The 23,274-nt window shown below is 46.9% G+C and overlaps 1 protein-coding gene across 3 annotated transcripts in view; it reads left to right on the top strand.

Annotated features, from left to right (window-relative positions):
• The window catches only part of SLC45A4 (solute carrier family 45 member 4), a 131,073-nt gene that overhangs the window by 88,285 nt on the left and 19,514 nt on the right, over positions 1 to 23,274 (top strand). For all 3 annotated transcript variants that reach the window (XM_075352823.1, XM_075352820.1, XM_075352822.1), the window contains exons 3-4: positions 11,573 to 11,761; positions 22,635 to 22,814. In XM_075352823.1, coding sequence (XP_075208938.1) covers positions 11,573 to 11,761; positions 22,635 to 22,814 — 369 coding nt within the window. The remainder of the gene's footprint in view (positions 1 to 11,572; positions 11,762 to 22,634; positions 22,815 to 23,274) is intronic.

Genomic DNA, 23,274 nt, shown 5'->3' with positions numbered 1-23,274 from the left:
CTGGAACGAGGAACCTCACCTTACCTGCGTCCCGCCCACAATGAGGAATGAAGGAGGTGGGCGGGATGTTCGTCCCGCTCATCCCCGCCCCTCCGCTTTGATTGGGCGGCCGCTTAGTGACGTCGCTGTGACGCCGATCGAACCGCCACCTTAGAAAGGAGGCGGTTCGCCGGTCACAGCGACGTCGCTAGGCAGGTAAGTAGTGTGACGGGTCCAAGCGATGTTGTGCGCCACAGGCAGCGATTTGCCCGTGACGCACAACCGATGGGGGCGGGTACGCATGCTAGTGATATCGCTAGCGAGATCGCAGCGTGTAAAGCGGCCTTAAGCCTTTAAATTTGTTTCTAGCTCGTTTCCTCAGAGACCGACCACCTCTACTAGAGAGCAGAACATGCTCGTTGATTGATTTAAATGCTTTTATTTTTTTCCACGAGCTTGTAAATGCTGCTCTGAAGCTGGCCAGGATCACTGGAGCATGCAAACCTTCAACAAGTGCCCAAGATAGCACCAACTTGGTTGGTCTTTATCGTGCCGCGGGGTGGTGATTGTGAGCGCCACACTTGTTTTCCATGTCCGAGAAAGCTACAGAAACATGGGGGTCCTGGGTGTGTGCGTTACTGTTGCTGCTGTGGACATCTTCAGATTCAGCCCTGCCGTGCTCTGTGCAACATCGGACCCCTTTGTCCGCAGGACGAGGAAGCCAGAGAAGTTGATCAAAACAAAGTTAATTTTTACTTAAAAATAGGTGTAGGTACAAAGGGCAGCAGGTAGTGCCCCTGAAGCCCCCGTCTGCATAATACAGAGGTGCATACATGGGGGTTATTGGCAACTGCACTTTGCTTGTGAATGTTACACAGGCAGAACTAATGCGGTGAACATCCATCTTCTCGGTACAGGACCACACAGGTCATTACGGTATGCTGTTGTGGCGCCCTGGCTGGGCCAGGTAGTCACAGATAGCCCCGCATTACACCTGTCCCTTACAAGGTAACACACAGCCGACCATATACAGCCTAGTCACCTCCCTCAGGGCTGATGGGCACACCAGGGGGCGGAACCAGGCGGTTGTAAGACGCCCACCGAGGAGTCCTGATAACCTGAGGCAGGAGAAAGTAGGACAGTTTAGTCTGGAGGTCAAGGAGAGTGGAGGCCAGGCCTGTGACAGGGCCTGAGGCAAACTGACAGGTGCCAGGGTAGAAGCCCTGGTGCCTTGGGCTAGGAGGCAGACAGTGGTCTCGTCTGCAGGAGTCGGGAAGACGGCTAGGTGAAACCGAGGTGGACCGGGACAGGGTTGTAGCCCGCCGGTACCGACCTGGGGAACCGACCCGGAAACCGGAGCACAAGGGGGGGTACTCAGACCCTGAAGCTAGGTCCAGAGACTACTGGGGACTAGTTAATTAACTGATTAAGGGCAAGACTCTAGGTCCTGTCCCACCCAAAGTCCCGAAAGAAGACAACAACCCACCGAGAAGGGATAAAAGGCCACCGCCACGGCTCAGAGATCCCACGGGCCAGCACCTGCGGGCAAGGGCTCCCTAGGCCGTCACAAGCTGGGAACGGACTCCTGAAGTTTCAGGCTCAGGTAGTCCAACGTTCATAAAGGTGCAGGAGGACAGAGACCACCAGCCGGGTGGGGGACCAAAACGCAGCCGGCTGCGGGCACCGACCACCATCATTTTGGTTTACCAGAGACTTGTGTGTTCAATAATAGTGAGTACAACAGCACCCTGCGGTCGCCCGTCCCCCTGCACCAACGCCCACCGGGTCCCGGGGCCACCATCCCTGCCCACGGAGGGGTTAACAACTTGCTGCACAACATATCCCCCGGATGCCCCGTCACAGCAGCGGCGGTGTCCAATCTCACCACATACCGTCGGTGGTGTCACGAACTCTAATACGGCCCAGCTGTACATAAAAGTCCAACCCCCACCTTTTCATTCGGAGTGTCCGCAGGACCCCCGGGTCCGGAGACCCTCACGCCACCACCCCTGAAGGTCCGGACCCGAGCAGCGGCGGCTGCTGGCCACGGGGGTGGCACACTGTGATCCCTACCAAGGGCCGCTACTCTCTTCTTGTGCTTTCCTTCCTAAGGTCTCCCCCACGACTGGCCAACACTGGACTCCCTCCTACAAAAGTCTCTTAGTAGCAGGTATCACTCACTTGCCTGAATCATGGCTCTCTGTCGCCACTAAAGGGTCATCCTGCAACTTGCTCCCTTGTACTTTTTGTCACACACACCCAACACTTGTCTCTTTTCTAAAGGTTTCTTAGTAACTGATTTGAGGCAGGAACTGACTCACCCCCGTCTCTATCACTCCTCCCACACTCTGAATGACTAGATATTAACCCCGTCCTTTCCAAACAAAGGCCTGTATAAGTGTAAAAAGGAAGACAGGGGCCTCCGGTGGCCGGGGTTAGTACTGCCGCCCACAAGGAAATATTGCAGAAATGCAAACCTTACACACTGCTCGGTGTCTTCAGGGGGGATGCGACAGCCCATTCCCCTCCTTACAAGTCTCCTAGGCAACGAACGGCAAATAAGTGTTACAATCTCAAGAATGACTGAAAATTTTAATAAGCAGCAAATTGCAAAAGTGTTCATATTTATAAGCGCTATCCTGACAATGTCCGTCTATGAAGATGGTTATAACCTGGCACAGCATTTCATCGCGTTGCGGTCTGGACTGTGACTCGGCCATTCCTGCACTTTTGATTCTTTCCATTTCTGCTGTAATTTTGCTCATGTATTTGGGAATCATCGTCTATGATCACACGGTGCATACATTGCGGTGAAATGCTACCGTTCACTCCTGACGTGGCGGTGTACCATGTGTGGTTGCTGATAATGCTGCAGCTTCTGCCTATAGTCACGTAAAGCCCTTGTGTCTATTCTCATTCCATCCATAATCACACCGTGCATCTGTTAGCAGAGACTTTCAATCGCAGGTTTCTCGATCTTCTCTTATTTCACAGACTATCGCCAAGTCAAAGTGTCCAGATTTGGCGCTTATTTTATTCCCTTCGCTCCTCTGATTATTCCGGTTTTTGTTTTCTGTAAATCCGCCTTACGGTTCCAGAGATATGGGTCTTTTAGTGCAGACTTTTATTTTCATTCTATAGGGGCGTGGCTCTAAGGGGGTGTGTTTTTGACTACTTTTCAAATGACCCTGCGAGCTCCGCCCCTTTTAATGACTATAAAAATTAGTACAAAGTTAAAAGACCTATATCTCTGGGACCACATGGCCGATTTACAAAAATAAAAAAGGGGAATTATCTGGGGAGGAGAGGGAATAAAATAAGAGCAAGAACTGGCTCTTTGTGACCTTGTGACAGGTCCCCTTTAATGTGAACTGTCACCTCATTTGCACATGCATGTTTTATGCCAGTGATTACATTGTATTTCTCGGCCTATTGTAATCCTATGTTTTACCAAACGTGACATAAATGGCGAATGTTTTGTGTTGTGTGTAAGTTATTTCCAGACTTTATTGAGGATTTGGCTTATGGCTGTTTCTATCTTTTCTCATTTCAGAATGTATATGTATTTTTATTATTATTCCCATGTTACTTTCTAGAAGATGTTTGATTATAAGATTATCACATTGTTGCAGAGTTTTGATACTTTTCTATTAATATGAGTAAATTGAGCAGATTTCATTAAAGGGGTCTTCCACTACCTGGACACCCCCTTTTTAAATAAAGTAGTCCCCCTTAAAAAAAAACAAAAACCAAAAACACTGTATACTCCCCCCTCCCATTCAGCGCCTTTCCAGTGGTGTCTGTGCTGGGTCTCCCAGGGATCAAGTGACATTATGACACGTGAGTCACTAGTAACTGCTGCTCTCTCACTACTTCCGTTTGTCTGAGGTCTGAGGTCCACTCCTTCAGACGAGCCTTAGATAAACGGAAATAGAGCGCAGCAGCTGAGTAGCTTTACACATCTTAGCTGTGTCTTCATTAATATTTCCTATCAAAAACGCCATAGTTGTTCAGTCTTTTTCTAATTGTACAGTCATGTATTGTGTTGAGGCCTTTAGAGTCTGAGCTTTAGAGCTTTAGCTCTTGTGTTTTTGTTTTTTTTGTTTTTTTTTTCTTTTGCAATTACTTCAAGCGTTGCCTGAGGTCTGAACTTTGGGTGAATTTTACGGGACATGCACTCCTGGGAAGATTGTCAATTGTCTTTGAATGTTTTTCAACTTTTGAATAGTCTTTTTCAATATAGACTGATAGACTCCATAGTGTTTGGAAATGACCTCAGATTCCCTCTGATTAACAGGCAGCCACAGCTGCTTTTTTAAGATTGGTGCTGATGTCTTTCCTCCTTGGTATTATGGTGATACACAACTAAAAGCTCCAGACCAGCAATCTGCCAAAACGTCTGCTCTTATAGAGTTGGATACGCTTTACTGATGAATAGGAAATTACCTCATAGCCCCTCGATGATTAAGGGTCACCCACAATTGCTTCTTTAAGATCGGTGCTGCGGTCTTTATCCCTTGGTATTCTGGTAATACACACCTAAAAGCTCCAGACCAGCAATCTGCCAGAACTTCTGCTCTTATAGAGGTGGCCACACTTGCTGATGGATAATAAATCATGCACATTTGATTAGCAGTACCTGTCTGGTAATTTCCTTGTTAGTTCCCATGAAATCAGTAAGGGTGTACTTAATTTTGCAAACAGTGCTTCTGCATGTTGGCTAAGGTTTTGGTGTAAATAAATAATGGTGTTGTGTAAGTTGCAATGTGTTCATCTGAGGTTGTATTCACCCAATTTTAGGACTTTTTAAGGAACAAATGTTTTAAACTTGTCCTGATATGTAAAATCATAACGTGCATAGAGGGTGTACTTAATTTTTTTTATGACTGTTTGCTAGGGAGAAATCTGGATGCTTCCACTGTATGGATCTATGGGTGTCCGTTTAACGTATGGCAAAAAAGTGTCCACACCAGTTCTGAATATACAGACCTATAGGGAGGGTCATTGTAACTTTTATACCGTAAGGTTTGCTTATTTTTACAACGGGACCCTATGGGTGACATGGTCAGTTACAACGGGACCCTATGGGTGACGTGGGCGGTTACAGGACCCTATGGGTGACGTGGGCGGTTACAGGACCCTATGGGTGACGTGGGTAGTTACGGGACCTTATGTGTGATGTGGGCAGTTACAACGGGACCCTATGGGTGACGTGGGCAGTTACAACGGGACCCTATGGGTGATGTGGGCAGTGACGGGACCCTATGTGTGACGTGGGCAGTTACAGGACCCCATGGGTGACGTGGGCAGTTACAATGAGCAGCCTCCCATGTGTGCACACTATAAGGTAATGTTCCCACGTAAAAGTCTTTTCTGCAGATTTCATCTTTTGCAATGCAAATCAGCAGTGAAATAAATATACAGCACAAATTGTGCAAATGCTGCAGGTTTTAATGACCTCTCATCCAGCACTATGGTTCTGTAACCCGCAGAGATGGCAATTTGGGGTGGATACGTTCTGTGGGTACATATCATAAGGGGCTGATAACTTACAACACACCTGTGAATTCTCACCTGCGCAACTCTTCACTACTTGCCATAATGGAAGCCGCGAACGCCTTTTGTTTTTACATGGAGACCTTGATCGTTAAGTTCTCGATGGATGGTATAATTGGCAAGTGATTGCTGGGGGTGTAATCACTGGGACCCCCACTGATCCAAAAACAGGAGGCCCAAAGGTAGGAAAGGGAGTGTATGTAACGCTAGGTACAGGGAAGTACCTAGCGAAAAGGAAGGGAAACCCTGTGTTTAGGGAAGGGGGCGATGGTGACCCCTGACCAAACCTTCTACTGGTCCCTGGGGTCCCTGACCACACTAGATAGGTTCTACACCTATGTGCCGAGCAATATACTCGGCCCTCAAATAGGCCCTAGGTAGGGAATGGATGGGATGAGCACTAAGTCAACCCCACTAAGCCCTAAAGAAGACACCGGGATCACAAACGGGGGTGGGGGAAAGTCATCAAATAACTTCTCTCCAGATTTCTCAGGGAGAGGAACTGCAACAACAACAAAGTTTTCTCCAGATGAATACAAGCCGACTGCTTGCACTGAAGAAGAGTATAGACCTATCACCAGCACAGAGTAAGGGGGAATGAGGGTATTTGAAGACACAAAGGGAAGCACTGAAGATTAACAGCTTAAAAGGGGAAGAAATCCGCAGGGTCCTAAAGAGAAAAGGGATAAACCTCGAACAGCGAAAGTCAGGGAGCAGCTAATGTAGCCAAATGCTGCGACCTCCTACAGCCAGAAACTACGGGACTGTCTGTCATGTGTAACAACCCCGTGACAGTATCCGCTCCACAGATACCGGAATCGAAACAAATCAAAGGCGGTAATGCCCAGAATCACTCAGGATCCAGTCAAAATAGAAAAAAACTATATTTTATTTTTTTTGTTTTTTACTATTTTGGTGGTGCTGGATTACTATGTTTATTCCATAATTGTCTCCATCCACAATAAAAATTCCTTAGCGCCAAATAAAACGTTACATATTTCGAACTTCTCGGAGTCCTTAGGCCTAACGGTGATCAGTCCAGTTACTAAGAACATTGAGAAGTTCGTAACGTTTTATTGTGCACTATGGAATTTTTAATCTGGGTGGAGACAATTATCAGATATATTTTTTTTTTCTACTATTCTACACTTTATATAGTTTTGGGGTTATGTTACCTGCTTCCAGATGTAATCTCGAATGATTGGAAGCCCGGATTTGGGCTGGTGGCGGTGCATCAGTAACTGCTGGAAGATTTGTCATACTAGGTGGGACACATTTATTCTGGATCTGAATAGCAAGTAAAGTACAACCGAGAACGTCTGGAGTATCCCTTTAAGTTTTAAAGGCGCGTGTTACTCATGAGCTCATTCCAAAAGTGGCTAACATTGTGAAGTTTTACACGCAGACCCTTAACCTCCGCCCGTCTTGTGACCGCGTCTCATGACCGCGCACCAAGAACTGCAGATCCTGAATATCTTACTTCTGTTATCCAAACCCCACCGTGTCAGCAGAGTTCACTGTCTTCTTGCCTCCAGGCTTCAGATCTTTACAAATGTCAGAGCCGCTATAAGACAAAAACACATTCAGCTTTTCCCAACTTGTTGACCTTGCATTTACTGTAAACAGTAGAAATAAGAAGTCACGATATTACCTGTGTCACAGGCTTTGTTGCTCTTTTGTTTTAACAATACTGTAAAGTTTAGCTCTTCAAAGGCGGCCTGTGATTTGTCATAAATATGTCATCTTCATGCCTGGTGTAAATCCCGCTGTTCTCCTGAATCCGGCGTTGCTTTTCTTTTTTTCCTGGGCCTCACCGTTCCTGAGATGCAGGCTCCTATATAAATCTAGCCTTGTTATACAGTTGGGTGTGGTCCTCCAATGACAACGCCCACTTGGCTAACAAGACTAGATTTAGATGCAGGGAAGATGGAGCTGTATCTTGGGAACGGAGAAGCCCAGGAACCAAAGAGAACCAACGCCGGATTCAGAAGAACAGCGGCATTTACACCAGATAGGAAAATGACATATTTATGAGAAATGACAGCTCTCCTTTAATTTTATATCTACTAATTGTTAGTACTCTGTTGCAGTCTAAATAAAAATGTCATCTTCATACCTGATGTAAATGGCTCTGTTCTCCTCAATCCAGCGTTGCTTTTCTTTTCTTGCTGGGCCTCTCCGTTCCTGAGATACAGGCTCCTATATAAATCTAGCCTTGTTAGACAGTTGGGTGTGGTCCTCCAATGACAACGCCCACTTGGCTAACAAGACTAGATTTAAATGCAGGAAAGATGGAGCTGTATCTCTGGAAAGGAAAGGCCCAGGAAGAAAAGAAAAGCAACACCGGATTCAGGAGAACAGCGGCATCTATACCAAATATGAAGATTACATCTTTATGGCAAATGACCGCTCGCCTTTAAATTTATATCTACTAATTGTTAGTACTCTGTTGTAGTCTAAATAATAATGTCATCTTCATCCCTGGTGTAAATGCCGCTGTTCTCCTGAATCCAGCATTGCTTTTCTTTTCTTCCTTGGCCTCTCCGTTCCTGAGCTAAAGCTCCTATATAAATCTAGCCTTGTTAGACAGTTGGGTGTGGTCCTCTAATGACAACGCCCACTTGGCTAACAAGACTAGATTTAGATGCAGGAAAGATGGAGCTGTGTCTCGGGAATGGAAAGGCCCAGGAAGAAAAGAAAAGCAACACCGGATTCAGGAGAACAGCGGCATTTACACCAGGTGTGAAGATTACATATTTATGAGAAATGACAGCTCGCCTTTAAATTTATATTTACTAATTGTTAGTACTCTGTTGAAGATGACATTTTTATTTAGACTGCAACAGAGTACTTACAATTAGTAAATATAAATTTAAAGGTGAGCTGTCATTTCTTATAAATATGTCATCTCCTATATAAATCTAGCCTTGTTAAGACAGTTGGGTGTGGTTCTCTAATGACAACGCCCACTTGGCTAGCAATACTAGATTTAAATGCAGGAAAGATGGAGCTGTATCTCGGGAATGGAGAGGCCCAGGAAAAAAAGAAAAGCAACGCCGGATTCAGAAGAACAGCGGTATTTACACCAGGTGTGACGATGACATATTTATGGCAAATGACCGCTCGCCTTTAAGCCTAAATAAAAATGATGCATCTTTGTAAAAAAAAAAAACAAACTTGTTAAAAAATTCCTAGTTTTGTGTATACAGCTATGTGCCTCTGTGGTTATGGATGAGAAACCATATCATTTTGATACAAATGTCTCATGGGGGTCCGCAGATGCCACATTATTGGAATTGTGTACCGTGACACATAGGAAAGTGACAGGTACCACACACGTTTTACAATCAGGCAATAGATAAAGCAAATATTTGGTTTATGGATTTCCAGGCTGGGATAATCCGCACAGTCCTTACCTTGAAATACCTCCCAGGACAGGTCATCGGGATTTACACAATGTGATGACATCTACATAGCAATGAGGTGACAGCAGCGCGGGCAGCCATGGAGCGGCGAGCGGGCGAGTGCCGCACTGCAGCTGATCAGGACATTCTCCGGCCTCATTCATCTGCCCGCGCTCATTCACACCCAATAACAAAGAACCCGGCTTTTTATCCGCATCCTTTTTACGGCTAAATATATCAAAAGATGATCCAGCCGCTGTTTATGTAGAATTTCCTGGAAGCCGCACACAATCGGGGGCCTCATCGCAGCCGAGGATGCGGAGCTCTGCTCATTCACAACAGGTTTAGTGCATTGTCCATGTGAATGTGCGGCCGGCTTATCCAGAGAATGGCCTCCCGCAGGGAGATCACTGTCACCGGCCTCTACACCATCGCCTGCCACGTGCGGATGCCACCATGTGACACCGCCGAGAAATGCTGCAAATGCCCGAAAACACAAAGCCGCATTCCATTCACTAAATGCGAAAAAGCTCCACTGACCGGGTCATTACTGTCCTCGCCCTATACCGGGAGGGGAAATATGCACCGGATATTCCAACCACCGATATTGCTGCCATAATACTGCCCCTATGTACAAAAATATTACTACTATAATACTGCCCCTATGTACAAGAATATAACTACTATACTACTGCCCCTATGTACAAGAATATAACTACTATAATACTGCCTCCTATATACAAGAATATAACTACTATAATACTGCCTCTATATACAAGAATATAACTACTATAATACTGCCTCCTATGTACAAGAATATAACTACTATAATACTGCCTCTATGTACAAGAATATTACTACTATAATACTGCCCTCTATGTACAAGAATATAACAACTATAATACTGCCTCTATATACAAGAATATAACTACTATAATACTGCCCCCTATGTACAAGAATATAACTACTATAATACTGCCCCATGTACAAGAATATAACTACTATAATACTGCCCCTATGTACAAGAATATAACTACTATAATACTGCCCCTATGTACAAGAATATAACTACTATACTACTGCCCCTATGTACAAGAATATAACTACTATAATACTGCCTCCTATATACAAGAATATAACTACTATAATACTGCCTCTATATACAAGAATATAACTACTATAATACTGCCTCCTATGTACAAGAATATAACTACTATAATACTGCCTCTATATACAAGAATATAACTACTATAATACTGCCTCCTATATACAAGAATATAACTACTATAATACTGCCTCTATATACAAGAATATAACTACTATAATACTGCCCCCTATGTACAAGAATATAACTACTATAATACTGCCCCATGTACAAGAATATAACTACTATAATACTGCCCCTATGTACAAGAATATAACTACTATAATACTGCCCCTATGTACAAGAATATAACTACTATAATACTGACCCTATGTACACGAATATAACTACTATAATACTGCCTCCTATGTACAAGAATATAACTGCTATAATACTGCCCCTATATACAAGAATATAACTACTATAACACTGCTCCTATGTACAAGAATATAACTACTATAATACTGCTCCTATGTACAAGAATATAACTACTATAATACTGCCCCTATGTACAAGAATATAACTACTATAATACTGCCCTCTATGTACAAGAATATAACAATTATAATACTGACCCTATGTACAAGATTATAACTACTATAATACTGCCCCTATGTACAAGAATATAACTACTATAATACTGCTCCTATGTACAAGAATAAAACTACTATAATACTGCCCCTATGTACAAGATTATAACTACTATAATACTGCCCCTATGTACAAGATTATAACTACTATAATACTGCCCCCTATGTACAAGAATATAACTACTATAATACTGCTCCTATGTACAAGAATAAAACTACTATAATACTGCCCCTATGTACAAGATTATAACTACTATAATACTGCCCCTATGTACAAGGATATAACTGCTATAATACTGCACCTATGTACAGGAATATAACTACTATAATACTGCTCCTATGAACAAGAATATAACTACTATAATACTGCCCCTATGTACAAGAATATAACTACTATAATACTGCCTCCTATATACAAGGATATAACTGCTATAATACTGCACCTATGTACAGGAATATAACTACTATAATACTGCTCCTATGAACAAGAATATAACTACTATAATACTGCCTCCTATATACAAGGATATAACTGCTATAATACTGCACCTATATTAAGACACATATAATTTTATTTATCCAATCATATTTAGGTGATGCTCATACTGTGTGCATGTGGTAATAAGGCTGTAGTTTATGACAATTCTGGTTTTACCTTAATAATCCTGATGTAAGATACTGACAATATTACCCCACTATTCTCTGTCTGATGTCACTCAGTTTAGCGTGACTAATATTTTATTTATTTTTTTCTGATTTTTGATGGACAACCCCTTTAAGCTGTGACCAAATGTGTTAATGGCCATTTCTTCCTCCTTTTTAAAATTGATTCTTCTGTGTAAATTACAGTTGTATTTGTGCCCTCTGGAGCGCTGACCATTGTGTCCTTGTCTTTCCAGGTCTTCCTGAACAGTACTACAGCCTGACGTGGTTCCTGAGCCCCATCCTCGGTTTGATATTTACTCCTCTCATTGGTTCAGCCAGTGACCGCTGTACGCTTCGATGGGGCCGCCGGCGGCCCTTCATCCTCGGCCTCTGTGTCGGGGTTCTGCTGGGTGTTGCTCTTTTCCTCAACGGTTCTGTGATCGGTAAGCAACAAGCCCTTAATGTTTGACTTAAGATTCAGTCCCTAATTTTGAATAATATCATGTATCTCTGTATACAGGGAGCTCCCCCTAGTGGTGACTGCAGACAGGATCTTATCATGTATCTCTGTATACAGGGAGCTCCCCCTAGTGGTGACTGCAGACAGGATCTTATCATGTATCTCTGTATACAGGGAGCTCCCCCTAGTGGTGACTGCAGACAGGATCTTATCATGTATCTCTGTATACAGGGAGCTCCCCCTAGTGGTGACTGCAGACAGGATCTTATCATGTATCTCTGTATACAGGGAGCTCCCCCTAGTGGTGGCTGCAGACAGGATCTTATCATGTATCTCTGTATACAGGGAGCTCCCCCTAGTGGTGGCTGCAGACAGGATCTTATCATGTATCTCTGTATACAGGGAGCTTCCCCCAGTGGTGGCTGCAGACAGGATCTTATGTGTCTCTGTATACAGGGAGCTCCCCCTAGTGGTGGCTGCAGACAGGATCTTATCATGTATCTCTGTATACAGGGAGCTCCCCCTAGTGGTGACTGCAGACAGGATCTTATCATGTATCTCTGTATACAGGGAGCTCCCCCTAGTGGTGGCTGCAGACCGGATATTATCATGTATCTCTGTATACAGGGAGCTTCCCCTAGTGGGGGCTGCAGACAGGATCTTATCATGTATCTCTGTATACAGGGAGCTCCCCCTAGTGGTGGCTGCAGACCGGATCTTATCATGTATCTCTGTATACAGGGAGCTTCCCCCAGTGGTGGCTGCAGACCGGATATTATCATGTATCTCTGTATACAGGGAGCTTCCCCCAGTGGTGGCTGCAGACCGGATATTATCATGTATCTCTGTATACAGGGAGCTCCCCCTAGTGGTGGCTGCAGACCGGATCTTATCATGTATCTCTGTATACAGGGAGCTTCCCCCAGTGGTGGCTGCAGACCGGATATTATCATGTATCTCTGTATACAGGGAGCTTCCCCCAGTGGTGGCTGCAGACCGGATATTATCATGTATCTCTGTATACAGGGAGCTCCCCCTAGTGGTGACTGCAGACAGGATCTTATCATGTATCTCTGTACACAGGGAGCTCCCCCTAGTGGTGGCTGCAGACAGGATCTTATCATGTATCTCTGTATACAGGGAGCTTCCCCCAGTGGTGGCTGCAGACCGGATATTATCATGTATCTCTGTATACAGGGAGCTCCCCCTAGTGGTGACTGCAGACAGGATCTTATCATGTATCTCTGTATACAGGGAGCTCCCCCTAGTGGTGGCTGCAGACCGGATCTTATCATGTATCTCTGTATACAGGGAGCTTCCCCCAGTGGTGGCTGCAGACAGGATCTTATCATGTATCTCTGTATACAGGGAGCTCCCCCTAGTGGTGACTGCAGACAGGATCTTATCATGTATCTCTGTATACAGGGAGCTCCCCCTAGTGGTGGCTGCAGACAGGATCTTATCATGTATCTCTGTATACAGGGAGCTTCCCCTAGTGGTGACTGCAGACAGGATCTTATCATGTATCTCTGTATACAGGGGGCTCCCCCTAGTGGTGACTGCAGACAGGATCTTATCATGTATCTCTGTATACAGGGAGCTCCCCCTAGTGGTGGCTGCAGACAGGATCTTATCATGTATCTCTGTATACAGAGTGCTTCCCCTAGTGGTGACTGCAGACAGGATCTTATCATGTATCTCTGTATACAGGGAGCTCCCCCTAGTGGTGGCTGCAGACAGGATCTTATCATGTATCTCTGTATACAGGGAGCTTCCCCTAGTGGTGGCTGCAGACCGGATATTATCATGTATCTCTGTATACAGGGAGCTCCCCCTAGTGGTGACTGCAGACAGGATCTTATCATGCATCTCTGTATACAGGGAGCTCCCCCTAGTGGTGGCTGCAGACAGGATCTTATCATGTATCTCTGTATACAGGGAGCTTCCCCTAGTGGTGACTGCAGACAGGATCTTATCATGTATCTCTGTATACAGGGAGCTCCCCCTAGTGGTGGCTGCAGACCGGATATTATCATGTATTTTTGTATACAGGGAGCTCCCCCTAGTTGTGGCTGCAGACCGGATATTATCATGTATCTCTGTATACAGGGAGCTCCCCCTAGTGGTGGCTGCAGACCGGATATTATCATGTATCTCTGTATACTGGGAGCTCCCCCTAGTGGTGACTGCAGACAGAATCTTACAATGTATCTCTGCAGCCACCACTAGGGGGAGCTCCCTGTATACAGAGATACATTGTAAGATTCTGTCTGCAGTCAACACTAGGGGGAGCTCCCTGTATACAGGGATACATGATTAGATTCTGTCTGCAGCCACCACTAGGGGGACCTCCCTGTATACAGACAGAATCTAATCATGTATCCCTGTATACAGGGAGCTCCCCCTAGTGGTGGCTGCAGACAGGATCTAATCATGTATCCCTGTATACAGGGAGCTCCCCCTAGTGGTGGCTGCAGACAGGATCTAATCATGTATCTCTGTATACAGGGAGCTCCCCCTAGTGGTGACTGCAGACAGAATCTTATCATGTAGCTCGGTTTGCAGGGAGCTCCCTCTAGTGGTGACTGCAGACAGGATCTTATCATGTATCTCTGTATACAGGGAGCTCCCCCTAGTGGTGGCTGCATACAGGATCTTATCTCTGTATACAGGGAGCTCCCCCTAGTGGTGGCTGCAGACCGGATCTTATCATGTATCTCTGTATACAGGGAGCTCCCCCTAGTGGTGGCTGCAGACAGGATCTTATCATGTATTTCTGTATACAGGGAGCTCCCCCTAGTGGTGGCTGCAGACCGGATCTTATCATGTATTTCTGTATACAGGGAGCTTCCCCTAGTGGTGGCTGCAGACAGGATCTTATCATGAATCTCTGTATACAGGGAGCTTCCCCTAGTGGTGGCTGCAGACCGGATATTATCATGTATCTCTGTATACAGGGAGCTCCCCCTAGTGGTGACTGCAGACAGAATCTTACAATGTATCTCTGCAGCCACCACTAGGGGGAGCTCCCTGTATACAGAGATACATGATAATATCCGGTCTGTAGCCACCACTAGGGGGAGCTCCCTGTATACAGAGATACATTGTAAGATTCTGTCTGCAGTCACCACTAGGGGGATCTCCCAGTATACAGGGATACATGATTAGATTCTGTCTGCAGCCACCACTAGGGGGAGCTCCCTGTATACAGACAGAATCTAATCATGTATCTCTGTATACAGGGAGCTCCCCCTAGTGGTGACTACAGACAGAATCTTATCATGTATCCCTGTATACAGGGAGCTCCCCCTAGTGGTGGCTGCAGACAGGATCTAATCATGTATCTCTGTATACAGGGAGCTCCCCCTAGTGGTGACTGCAGACAGAATCTTATCATGTATCCCTGTATACAGGGAGCTCCCCCTAGTGGTGGCTGCAGACAGGATCTTATCATGTATCTCTGTATACAGGGAGCTCCCTCCTAGTGGTGACTGCAGACAGAATCTTATCATGTATCCCTGTATACAGGGAGCTCCCCCTAGTGGTGGCTGCAGACAGGATCTAATCATGTATCTCTGTATACAGGCAGCTCCCCCTAGTGGTGACTGCAGACAGAATCTTATCATGTATCCCTGTATACAGGGAGCTCCCCCTAGTGGTGGCTGCAGACAGGATCTAATCATGTATCCCTGTATACAGGGAGCTCCCCCTAGTGGTGGCTGCAGACAGGATCTAATCATGTATCTCTGTATACAGGGAGCTCCCCCTAGTGGTGACTGCAGACAGAATCTTATCATGTAGCTCGGTTTGCAGGGAGCTCCCTCTAGTGGTGACTGCAGACAGGATCTTATCATGTATCTCTGTATACAGGGAGCTCCCCCTAGTGGTGGCTGCAGACAGGATCTTATCTCTGTATACAGGGAGCTCCCCCTAGTGGTGGCTGCAGACCGGATCTTATCATGTATCTCTGTATACAGGGAGCTCCCCCTAGTGGTGGCTGCAGACAGGATCTTATCATGTATTTCTGTATACAGGGAGCTCCCCCTAGTGGTGGCTGCAGACAGGATCTTATCATGTATTTCTGTATACAGGGAGCTTCCCCTAGTGGTGGCTGCAGACAGGATCTTATCATGTATTTCTGTATACAGGGAGCTTCCCCTAGTGGTGGCTGCAGACAGGATCTTATCATGAATCTCTGTATACAGGGAGCTTCCCCTAGTGGTGGCTGCAGACCGGATATTATCATGTATCTCTGTATACAGGGAGCTTCCCCCAGTGGTGGCTACAGACCGGATATTATCATGTATCTCTGTATACAGGGAGCTCCCCCTAGTGGTGACTGCAGACAGAATCTTACAATGTATCTCTGCAGCCACCACTAGGGGGAGCTCCCTGTATACAGAGATACATGATAATATCCGGTCTGTAGCCACCACTAGGGGGAGCGCCCTGTATACAGAGATACATGATAATATCCGGTCTGCAGCCACCACTAGGGGAAGCTCCCTGTATACAGAGATTCATGATAAGATTCTGTCTGCAGTCACCACTAGGGGGATCTCCCAGTATACAGGGATACATGATTAGATTCTGTCTGCAGCCACCACTAGGGGGAGCTCCCTGTATACAGACAGAATCTAATCATGTATCTCTGTATACAGGGAGCTCCCCCTAGTGGTGACTGCAGACAGAATCTTATCATGTATCCCTGTATACAGGGAGCTCCCCCTAGTGGTGGCTGCAGACAGGATCTAATCATGTATCTCTGTATACAGGGAGCTCCCTCCTAGTGGTGACTGCAGACAGAATCTTATCATGTATCCCTGTATACAGGGAGCTCCCCCTAGTGGTGGCTGCAGACAGGATCTAATCATGTATCTCTGTATACAGGCAGCTCCCCCTAGTGGTGACTGCAGACAGAATCTTATCATGTATCCCTGTATACAGGGAGCTCCCCCTAGTGGTGGCTGCAGACAGGATCTTATCATGTATCTCTGTATACAGGGAGCTCCCCCTAGTGGTGGCTGCAGACAGGATCTTATCATGTATCTCTGTATACAGGGAGCTCCCCCTAGTGGTGGCTGCAGACAGAATCTTATCATGTTTCCCTGTATACAGGGAGCTCCCCCTAGGGGTGGCTTCAGACAGGATCTTATCATGTATCTCCGTATACAGGGAGCTCCCCCTAGTGGTGGCTGCAGACATGATCTTATCATGTATCCCTGTATACAGGGAGCTCCCCCTAGTGGTGGCTGCAGACAGGATCTTATGTATCTCTGTATACAGGGAGCTCCCCCTAGTGGTGGCTGAAGACAGAATCATATCATGTATCTCTGTATACAGGGAGCTCACCCTAGTGGTGGCTGCATACAGGATCTTATCTCTGTATACAGGGAGCTCCCCTGAGTGGTGGCTGCAGACAGGATCTTATCATGTATCTCTGTATACAGGGAGCTCCCCCTAGTGGTGACTGCATACAGGATCTTATCATGTATCCATGTATACAGGGAGCTCCCCCTAGTGCTGGCTGCAGACAGAATCTTATCATGTATCTCTGTATACAGGGAGCTCCCCCTAGTGGTGGCTGCAGACAGAATCTTATCATGTATCTCTGTATACAGGGAGCTCCCCCTAGTGGTGGCTGCAGACAGGATCTAATCATGTATCTCTGTATACAGGGAGCTCCCCCTAGTGGTGGCTGCAGACAGGATCTAATCATGTATCTCTGTATACAGGGAGCTCCCCCTAGTGGTGGCTGCAGACAGAATCTTATCATGTATCTCTGTATACAAGGAGCTCCCCCTAGTGGTGGCTGCATACAGGATCTTATCTCTGTATACAGGGAGCTCCCCCTAGTGGTGGCTGCAGACAGGATCTTATCATGTATCTCTGTATACAGGGAGCTTCCCCTAGTGGTGACTGCAGACAGGATCTTATCATGTATCTCTGTATACAGGGAGCTCCCCCTAGTGGTGGCTGCAGACAGGATCTTATCTCTGTATACAGGGAGGTCCCCCTAGTTGTGGCTGCAGACAGGATCTTATCATGTATCTCTGTATACAGGGAGCTCCCCCTAGTGGTGGCTGCAGACAGGATCTTATCCTGAATCTCTGTATACAGGGAGCTCTCCCTAGTGGTGACTGCAGACAGGATCTTATCATGTATCTCTGTATACAGGGAGCTTCCCCTAGTGGTGACTGCAGACAGGATCTTATCATGTATCTCTGTATATAGGGAGCTCCCCATAGTGGTGACTGCAGACAGGATCTTATCATGTATCTCTGTATACAGGGAGCTCCCCCTAGTGGTGACTGCAGACAGGATCTTATCATGTATCTCTGTATACAGGGAGATCCCCCTAGTGGTGGCTGCAGACAGGATCTTATCATGTATCTCTGTATACAAGGAGCTCCCCCTAGTGGTGGCTGCATACAGGATCTTATCTCTGTATACAGGGAGCTCCCCCTAGTGGTGGCTGCAGACAGGATCTTATCATGTATCTCTGTATACAGGGAGCTTCCCCTAGTGGTGACTGCAGACAGGATCTTATCATGTATCTCTGTATACAGGGAGCTTCCCCTAGTGGTGACTGCAGACAGGATCTTATCATGTATCTCTGTATACAGGGAGCTCCCCCTAGTGGTGGCTGCAGACAGGATCTTATCATGTATCTCTGTACACAGGGAGCTCCCCCTAGTGGTGACTGCAGACAGAATCTTATCATGTATCTCTGTATACAGGGAGCTCCCCCTAGTGGTGGCTCTAGACAGGATCTTATCATGTATCTCTGTATACAGGAGCTCCCCCTAGTGGTGACTGCAGACAGGATCTTATCATGTATCTCTGTATACAGGGAGCTCCCCCCTAGTGGTGCCTGCAGACAGGATCTTATCATGTATCTCTGTATACAGGGAGCTCCCCCTAGTGGTGACTGCAGACAGGATCTTATCATGTATCTCTGTATACAGGAGCTTCCCCTAGTGGTGACTGCAGACAGGATCTTATCATGTATCTCTGTATACAGGGAGCTTCCCCTAGTGGTGACTGCAGACAGGATCTTATCATGTATCTCTGTATACAGGGAGCTTCCCCTAGTGGTGACTGCAGACAGGATCTTATCATGTATCGCGTTATACAGGGAGCTCCCCCTAGTGGTGGCTGCAGACAGGATCTTATCATGTATCTCTGTATACAAGGAGCTCCCCCTAGTGGTGACTGTAGACAGGATCTTATCATGTATCTCTGTATACAAGGAGCTCCCCCTAGTGGTGGCTGCATACAGGATCTTATCTCTGTATACAGGGAGCTCCCCCTAGTGGTGGCTGCAGACAGGATCTTATCATGTATCTCTGTATACAGGGAGCTTCCCCTAGTGGTGACTGCAGACAGGATCTTATCATGTATCTCTGTATACAGGGAGCTCCCCCTAGTGGTGGCTCTAGACAGGATCTTATCATGTATCTCTGTATACAGGAGCTCCCCCTAGTGGTGGCTGCAGACAGGATCTTATCATGTATCTCTGTATACAAGGAGCTCCCCCTAGTGGTGGCTGCATACAGGATCTTATCTCTGTATACAGGGAGCTCCCCCTAGTGGTGGCTGCAGACAGGATCTTATCATGTATCTCTGTATACAGGGAGCTTCCCCTAGTGGTGACTGCAGACAGGATCTTATCATGTATCTCTGTATACAGGGAGCTCCCCCTAGTGGTGGCTGCAGACAGGATCTTATCATGTATCTCTGTATACAGGGAGCTCCCCCTAGTGGAGGCTGCAGACAGGATCTGATCATGTATCTCTGTATACAGGGAGCTCCCCCTAGTGGTGGCTGCAGACAGGATCTTATCATGTATCTCTGTATACAGGGAGCTCCCTCTAGTGGTGGCTGCAGACAGGATCTTATCATGTATCTCTGTATACAGGGAGCTCCTCCTAGTGGTGGCTGCAGACAGGATCTTATCATGTATCTCTGTATACAGGGAGCTCCCCCTAGTAGTGGCTGCAGACAGAATCTTATCATGTATCTCTGTATACAGGGAGCTCCCCCTAGTGGTGGCTGCAGACAGGATCTTATCATGTATCTCTGTATACAGGGAGCTCCCCCTAGTGGTGACTGCAGACAGGATCTTATCATGTATCTCTGTATACAGGGAGCTTCCCCTAGTGGTGACTGCAGACAGGATCTTATCATGTATCTCTGTATACAGGAAGCTCCCCCTAGTGGTGACTGCAGACAGAATCTTATGTATCTCTGTATACAGGGAGCTCCCCCTAGTGGTGACTGTAGACAGGATCTTATCTCTGTATACAGGGAGCTCCCCCTAGTGGTGGCTGCAGACAGGATCTTATCATGTATCTCTGTATACAGGGAACTCCCCCTAGTGGTGGCTGCAGACAGGATCTTATCATGTATCTCTGTATACAAGGAGCTCCCCCTAGTGGTGACTGTAGACAGGATCTTATCATGTATCTCTGTATACAAGGAGCTCCCCCTAGTGGTGGCTGCATACAGGATCTTATCTCTGTATACAGGGAGCTCCCCCTAGTGGTGGCTGCAGACAGGATCTTATCATGTATCTCTGTATACAGGGAGCTTCCCCTAGTGGTGACTGCAGACAGGATCTTATCATGTATCTCTGTATACAGGGAGCTCCCCCTAGTGGTGACTGCAGACAGGATCTTATCATGTATCTCTGTATACAGGGAGCTCCCCCTAGTGGTGGCTGCAGACAGAATCTTATCATGTATCCCTGTATACAGGGAGCTTCCCCTAGTGGTTGCTGCAGACAGGATCTTATCATGAATCTCTGTATACAGGGAGCTCCCCCTAGTGGTGGCTGCAGACAGAATCTTATCATGTTTCCCTGTATACAGGGAGCTCCCCCTAGTGGTGGCTACAGACAGGATCTTATCATGAATCTCTGTATACAGGGAGCTCCCCCTAGTGGTGGCTGCAGACAGGATCTTATCATGTATCTCTGTATACAGGGAGCTCCCCCTAGTGGTGGCTGCAGACAGGATCTTATGTATATCTGTATACAGGGAGCTCCCCCTCGTGGTGGCTGCAGACAGGATCTTATGTATCTCTGTATACAGGGAGCTCCCCCTAGTGGTAGCTGCAGACAGGATCTTATCATGTATCTCTGTATACAGGGAGCTCCCCCTAGTGGTGGCTGCAGACAGGATCTTATGTATATCTGTATACAGGGAGCTCCCCCTCGTGGTGGCTGCAGACAGGATCTTATGTATCTCTGTATACAGGGAGCTCCCCCTAGTGGTAGCTGCAGACAGGATCTTATCATGTATCTCTGTATACAGGGAGCTCCCCCTAGTGGTGGCTGCAGACAGGATCTTATCATGTATCTCTGTATACAGGGAGCTCCCCCTAGTGCTGGCTGCAGACAGAATCTTATCATGTATCTCTGTATACAGGGAGTTCCCCCTTGTGGTGGCTGCAGACAGGATCTTATCATGTATTTCTGTATACAAGGAGCTCCCCCTAGTGGTGGCTGCATACAGGATCTTATCTCTGTATACAGGGAGCTCCCCTGAGTGGTGGCTGCAGACAGGATCTTATCATGTATCTCTGTATACAGGGAGCTCCCCCTAGTGGTGACTGTAGACAGGATCTTATCATGTATCTCTGTATACAGGGAGCTCCCCCTAGTGGTGGCTGCAGACAGAATCTTATCATGTATCTCTGTATACAGGGAGCTCCCCCTAGTGGTGACTGCAGACAGGATCTTATCATGTATCTCTGTATACAAGGAGCTCCCCCTAGTGGTGACTGCAGACAGGATCTTATCATGTATCTCTGTATACAAGGAGCTCCCCCTAGTGGTGGCTGCATACAGGATCTTATCTCTGTATACAGGGAGCTCCCCCTAGTGGTGACTGCAGACAGGATCTTATCATGTATCTCTGTATACAGGGAGCTGCCCCTAGTGGTGGCTGCAGACAGGATCTTATCATGTATCTCTGTATACAGGGAGCTCCCCCTAGTGGTGGCTGCAGACAGGATCTTATCATGTATCTCTGTATACAGGGAGCTCCCCCTAGTGGTGGCTGCAGACAGGATCTTATCATGTATCTCTGTATACAGGGAGCTCCCCCTAGTGGTGACTGCAGACAGGATCTTATCATGTATCTCTGTATACAGGGAGCTCCCCCTAGTGGTGGCTGCAGACAGGATCTTATCATGTATCTCTGTATACAGGGAGCTCCCCCTAGTGGTGGCTGCAGACAGGATCATATCATTGACCTTTGAAGGTAGAGCATGTGTAGATGTGTACTTCAGCTTTGGATGTGACTGGAGTACAGGCTGCAGGACCTCTGTACAGTAGGTGCATGTGTTTGCTCTCGCGGAGTGTTGTGTGACTCAGTACGAGGAGCGCGGGGAGGGAATCGCTGCCAGCACTTGGCATGAGAAACCTTTAGGAACCTGTTCACAGGGAGATGTTTCCTGTTGTGCGCCGTTTTCCCTTTATTGCGTATCTCACAATGCATCCTGTTTCCAGTATTATTTCATATATTATCTCCTTTCACGCTCTCTGTTCTTTTCTGAGCCTCCTGTGGGGAGAAATGACTCCTTCCCAGTAAATAAATAACCACATGCAACGGTCCGGCATCTCCCTCCGACACAAAACATCCCTTTTCCAAGGGTCCCCATAAGGAGACTGCTGGACTCGCGGCCCTATTAGCTTGTTCACCACCCGAGCTTTGTTTGGGAGCCATAGATATTCTACTCTTCTAACCGATGTCAAAAATGCTAATTTCTGTGTCATCCTGGGCCTCCTGGTTCATGTTGCATGGTGGGTATTCTAGCTGATGTGTATAACCATGTATCGCTGTCCGCAGGTCTTGCCATCGGAGATGTCCCGGAGAATCAGACTATTGGGATTGTCCTCACAGTTCTGGGCGTTGTGGTCTTGGACTTCTGTGCCGATGCCACAGAGGGACCGATCCGCGCCTATCTACTGGACGTGGCGGATAACGAAGAGCAGGACATGGCGCTGAACATCCACGCTTTCTCCGCCGGTACGTGCCCGATCTAACTATTTGTAGAAACCTTTGTTGCCTGTTACTGACTCCTATGTTTTTATGATCGGTCACCGACAGTCCGGCTGGTCATGGTGATCAGTGAGCGACAGTACGGCTGGTCATGGTGATCGGTGAGCGACAGTCCGGCTGGTCATGGTGATCGGTGAGCGACAGTCCGGCTGGTCATGGTGATCGGTGAGCGACAGTCCGGCTGGTCATGGTGATCGGTGAGCGACAGTCCGGCTGGTCATGGTGATTGGTGAGCGACAGTCCGGCTGGTCATGGTGATCGGTGAGCGACAGTCCGGCTGGTCATGGCGATCGGTGAGCGACAGTCCGGCTGGTCATGGTGATCGGTGAGCGACAGTACGGCTGGTCATGGTGATCGGTGAGCGACAGTCCAGCTGGTTACGGTGATCGGTGAGCGACAGTCTGGCTGATCACAGCGATTGGTGAGC

This window comes from Anomaloglossus baeobatrachus, chromosome 6 (assembly GCF_048569485.1).
Source record: "Anomaloglossus baeobatrachus isolate aAnoBae1 chromosome 6, aAnoBae1.hap1, whole genome shotgun sequence".
Lineage (NCBI taxonomy): Eukaryota > Metazoa > Chordata > Amphibia > Anura > Aromobatidae > Anomaloglossus > Anomaloglossus baeobatrachus.
This window is presented reverse-complemented; position numbering and strand designations above follow the sequence as displayed.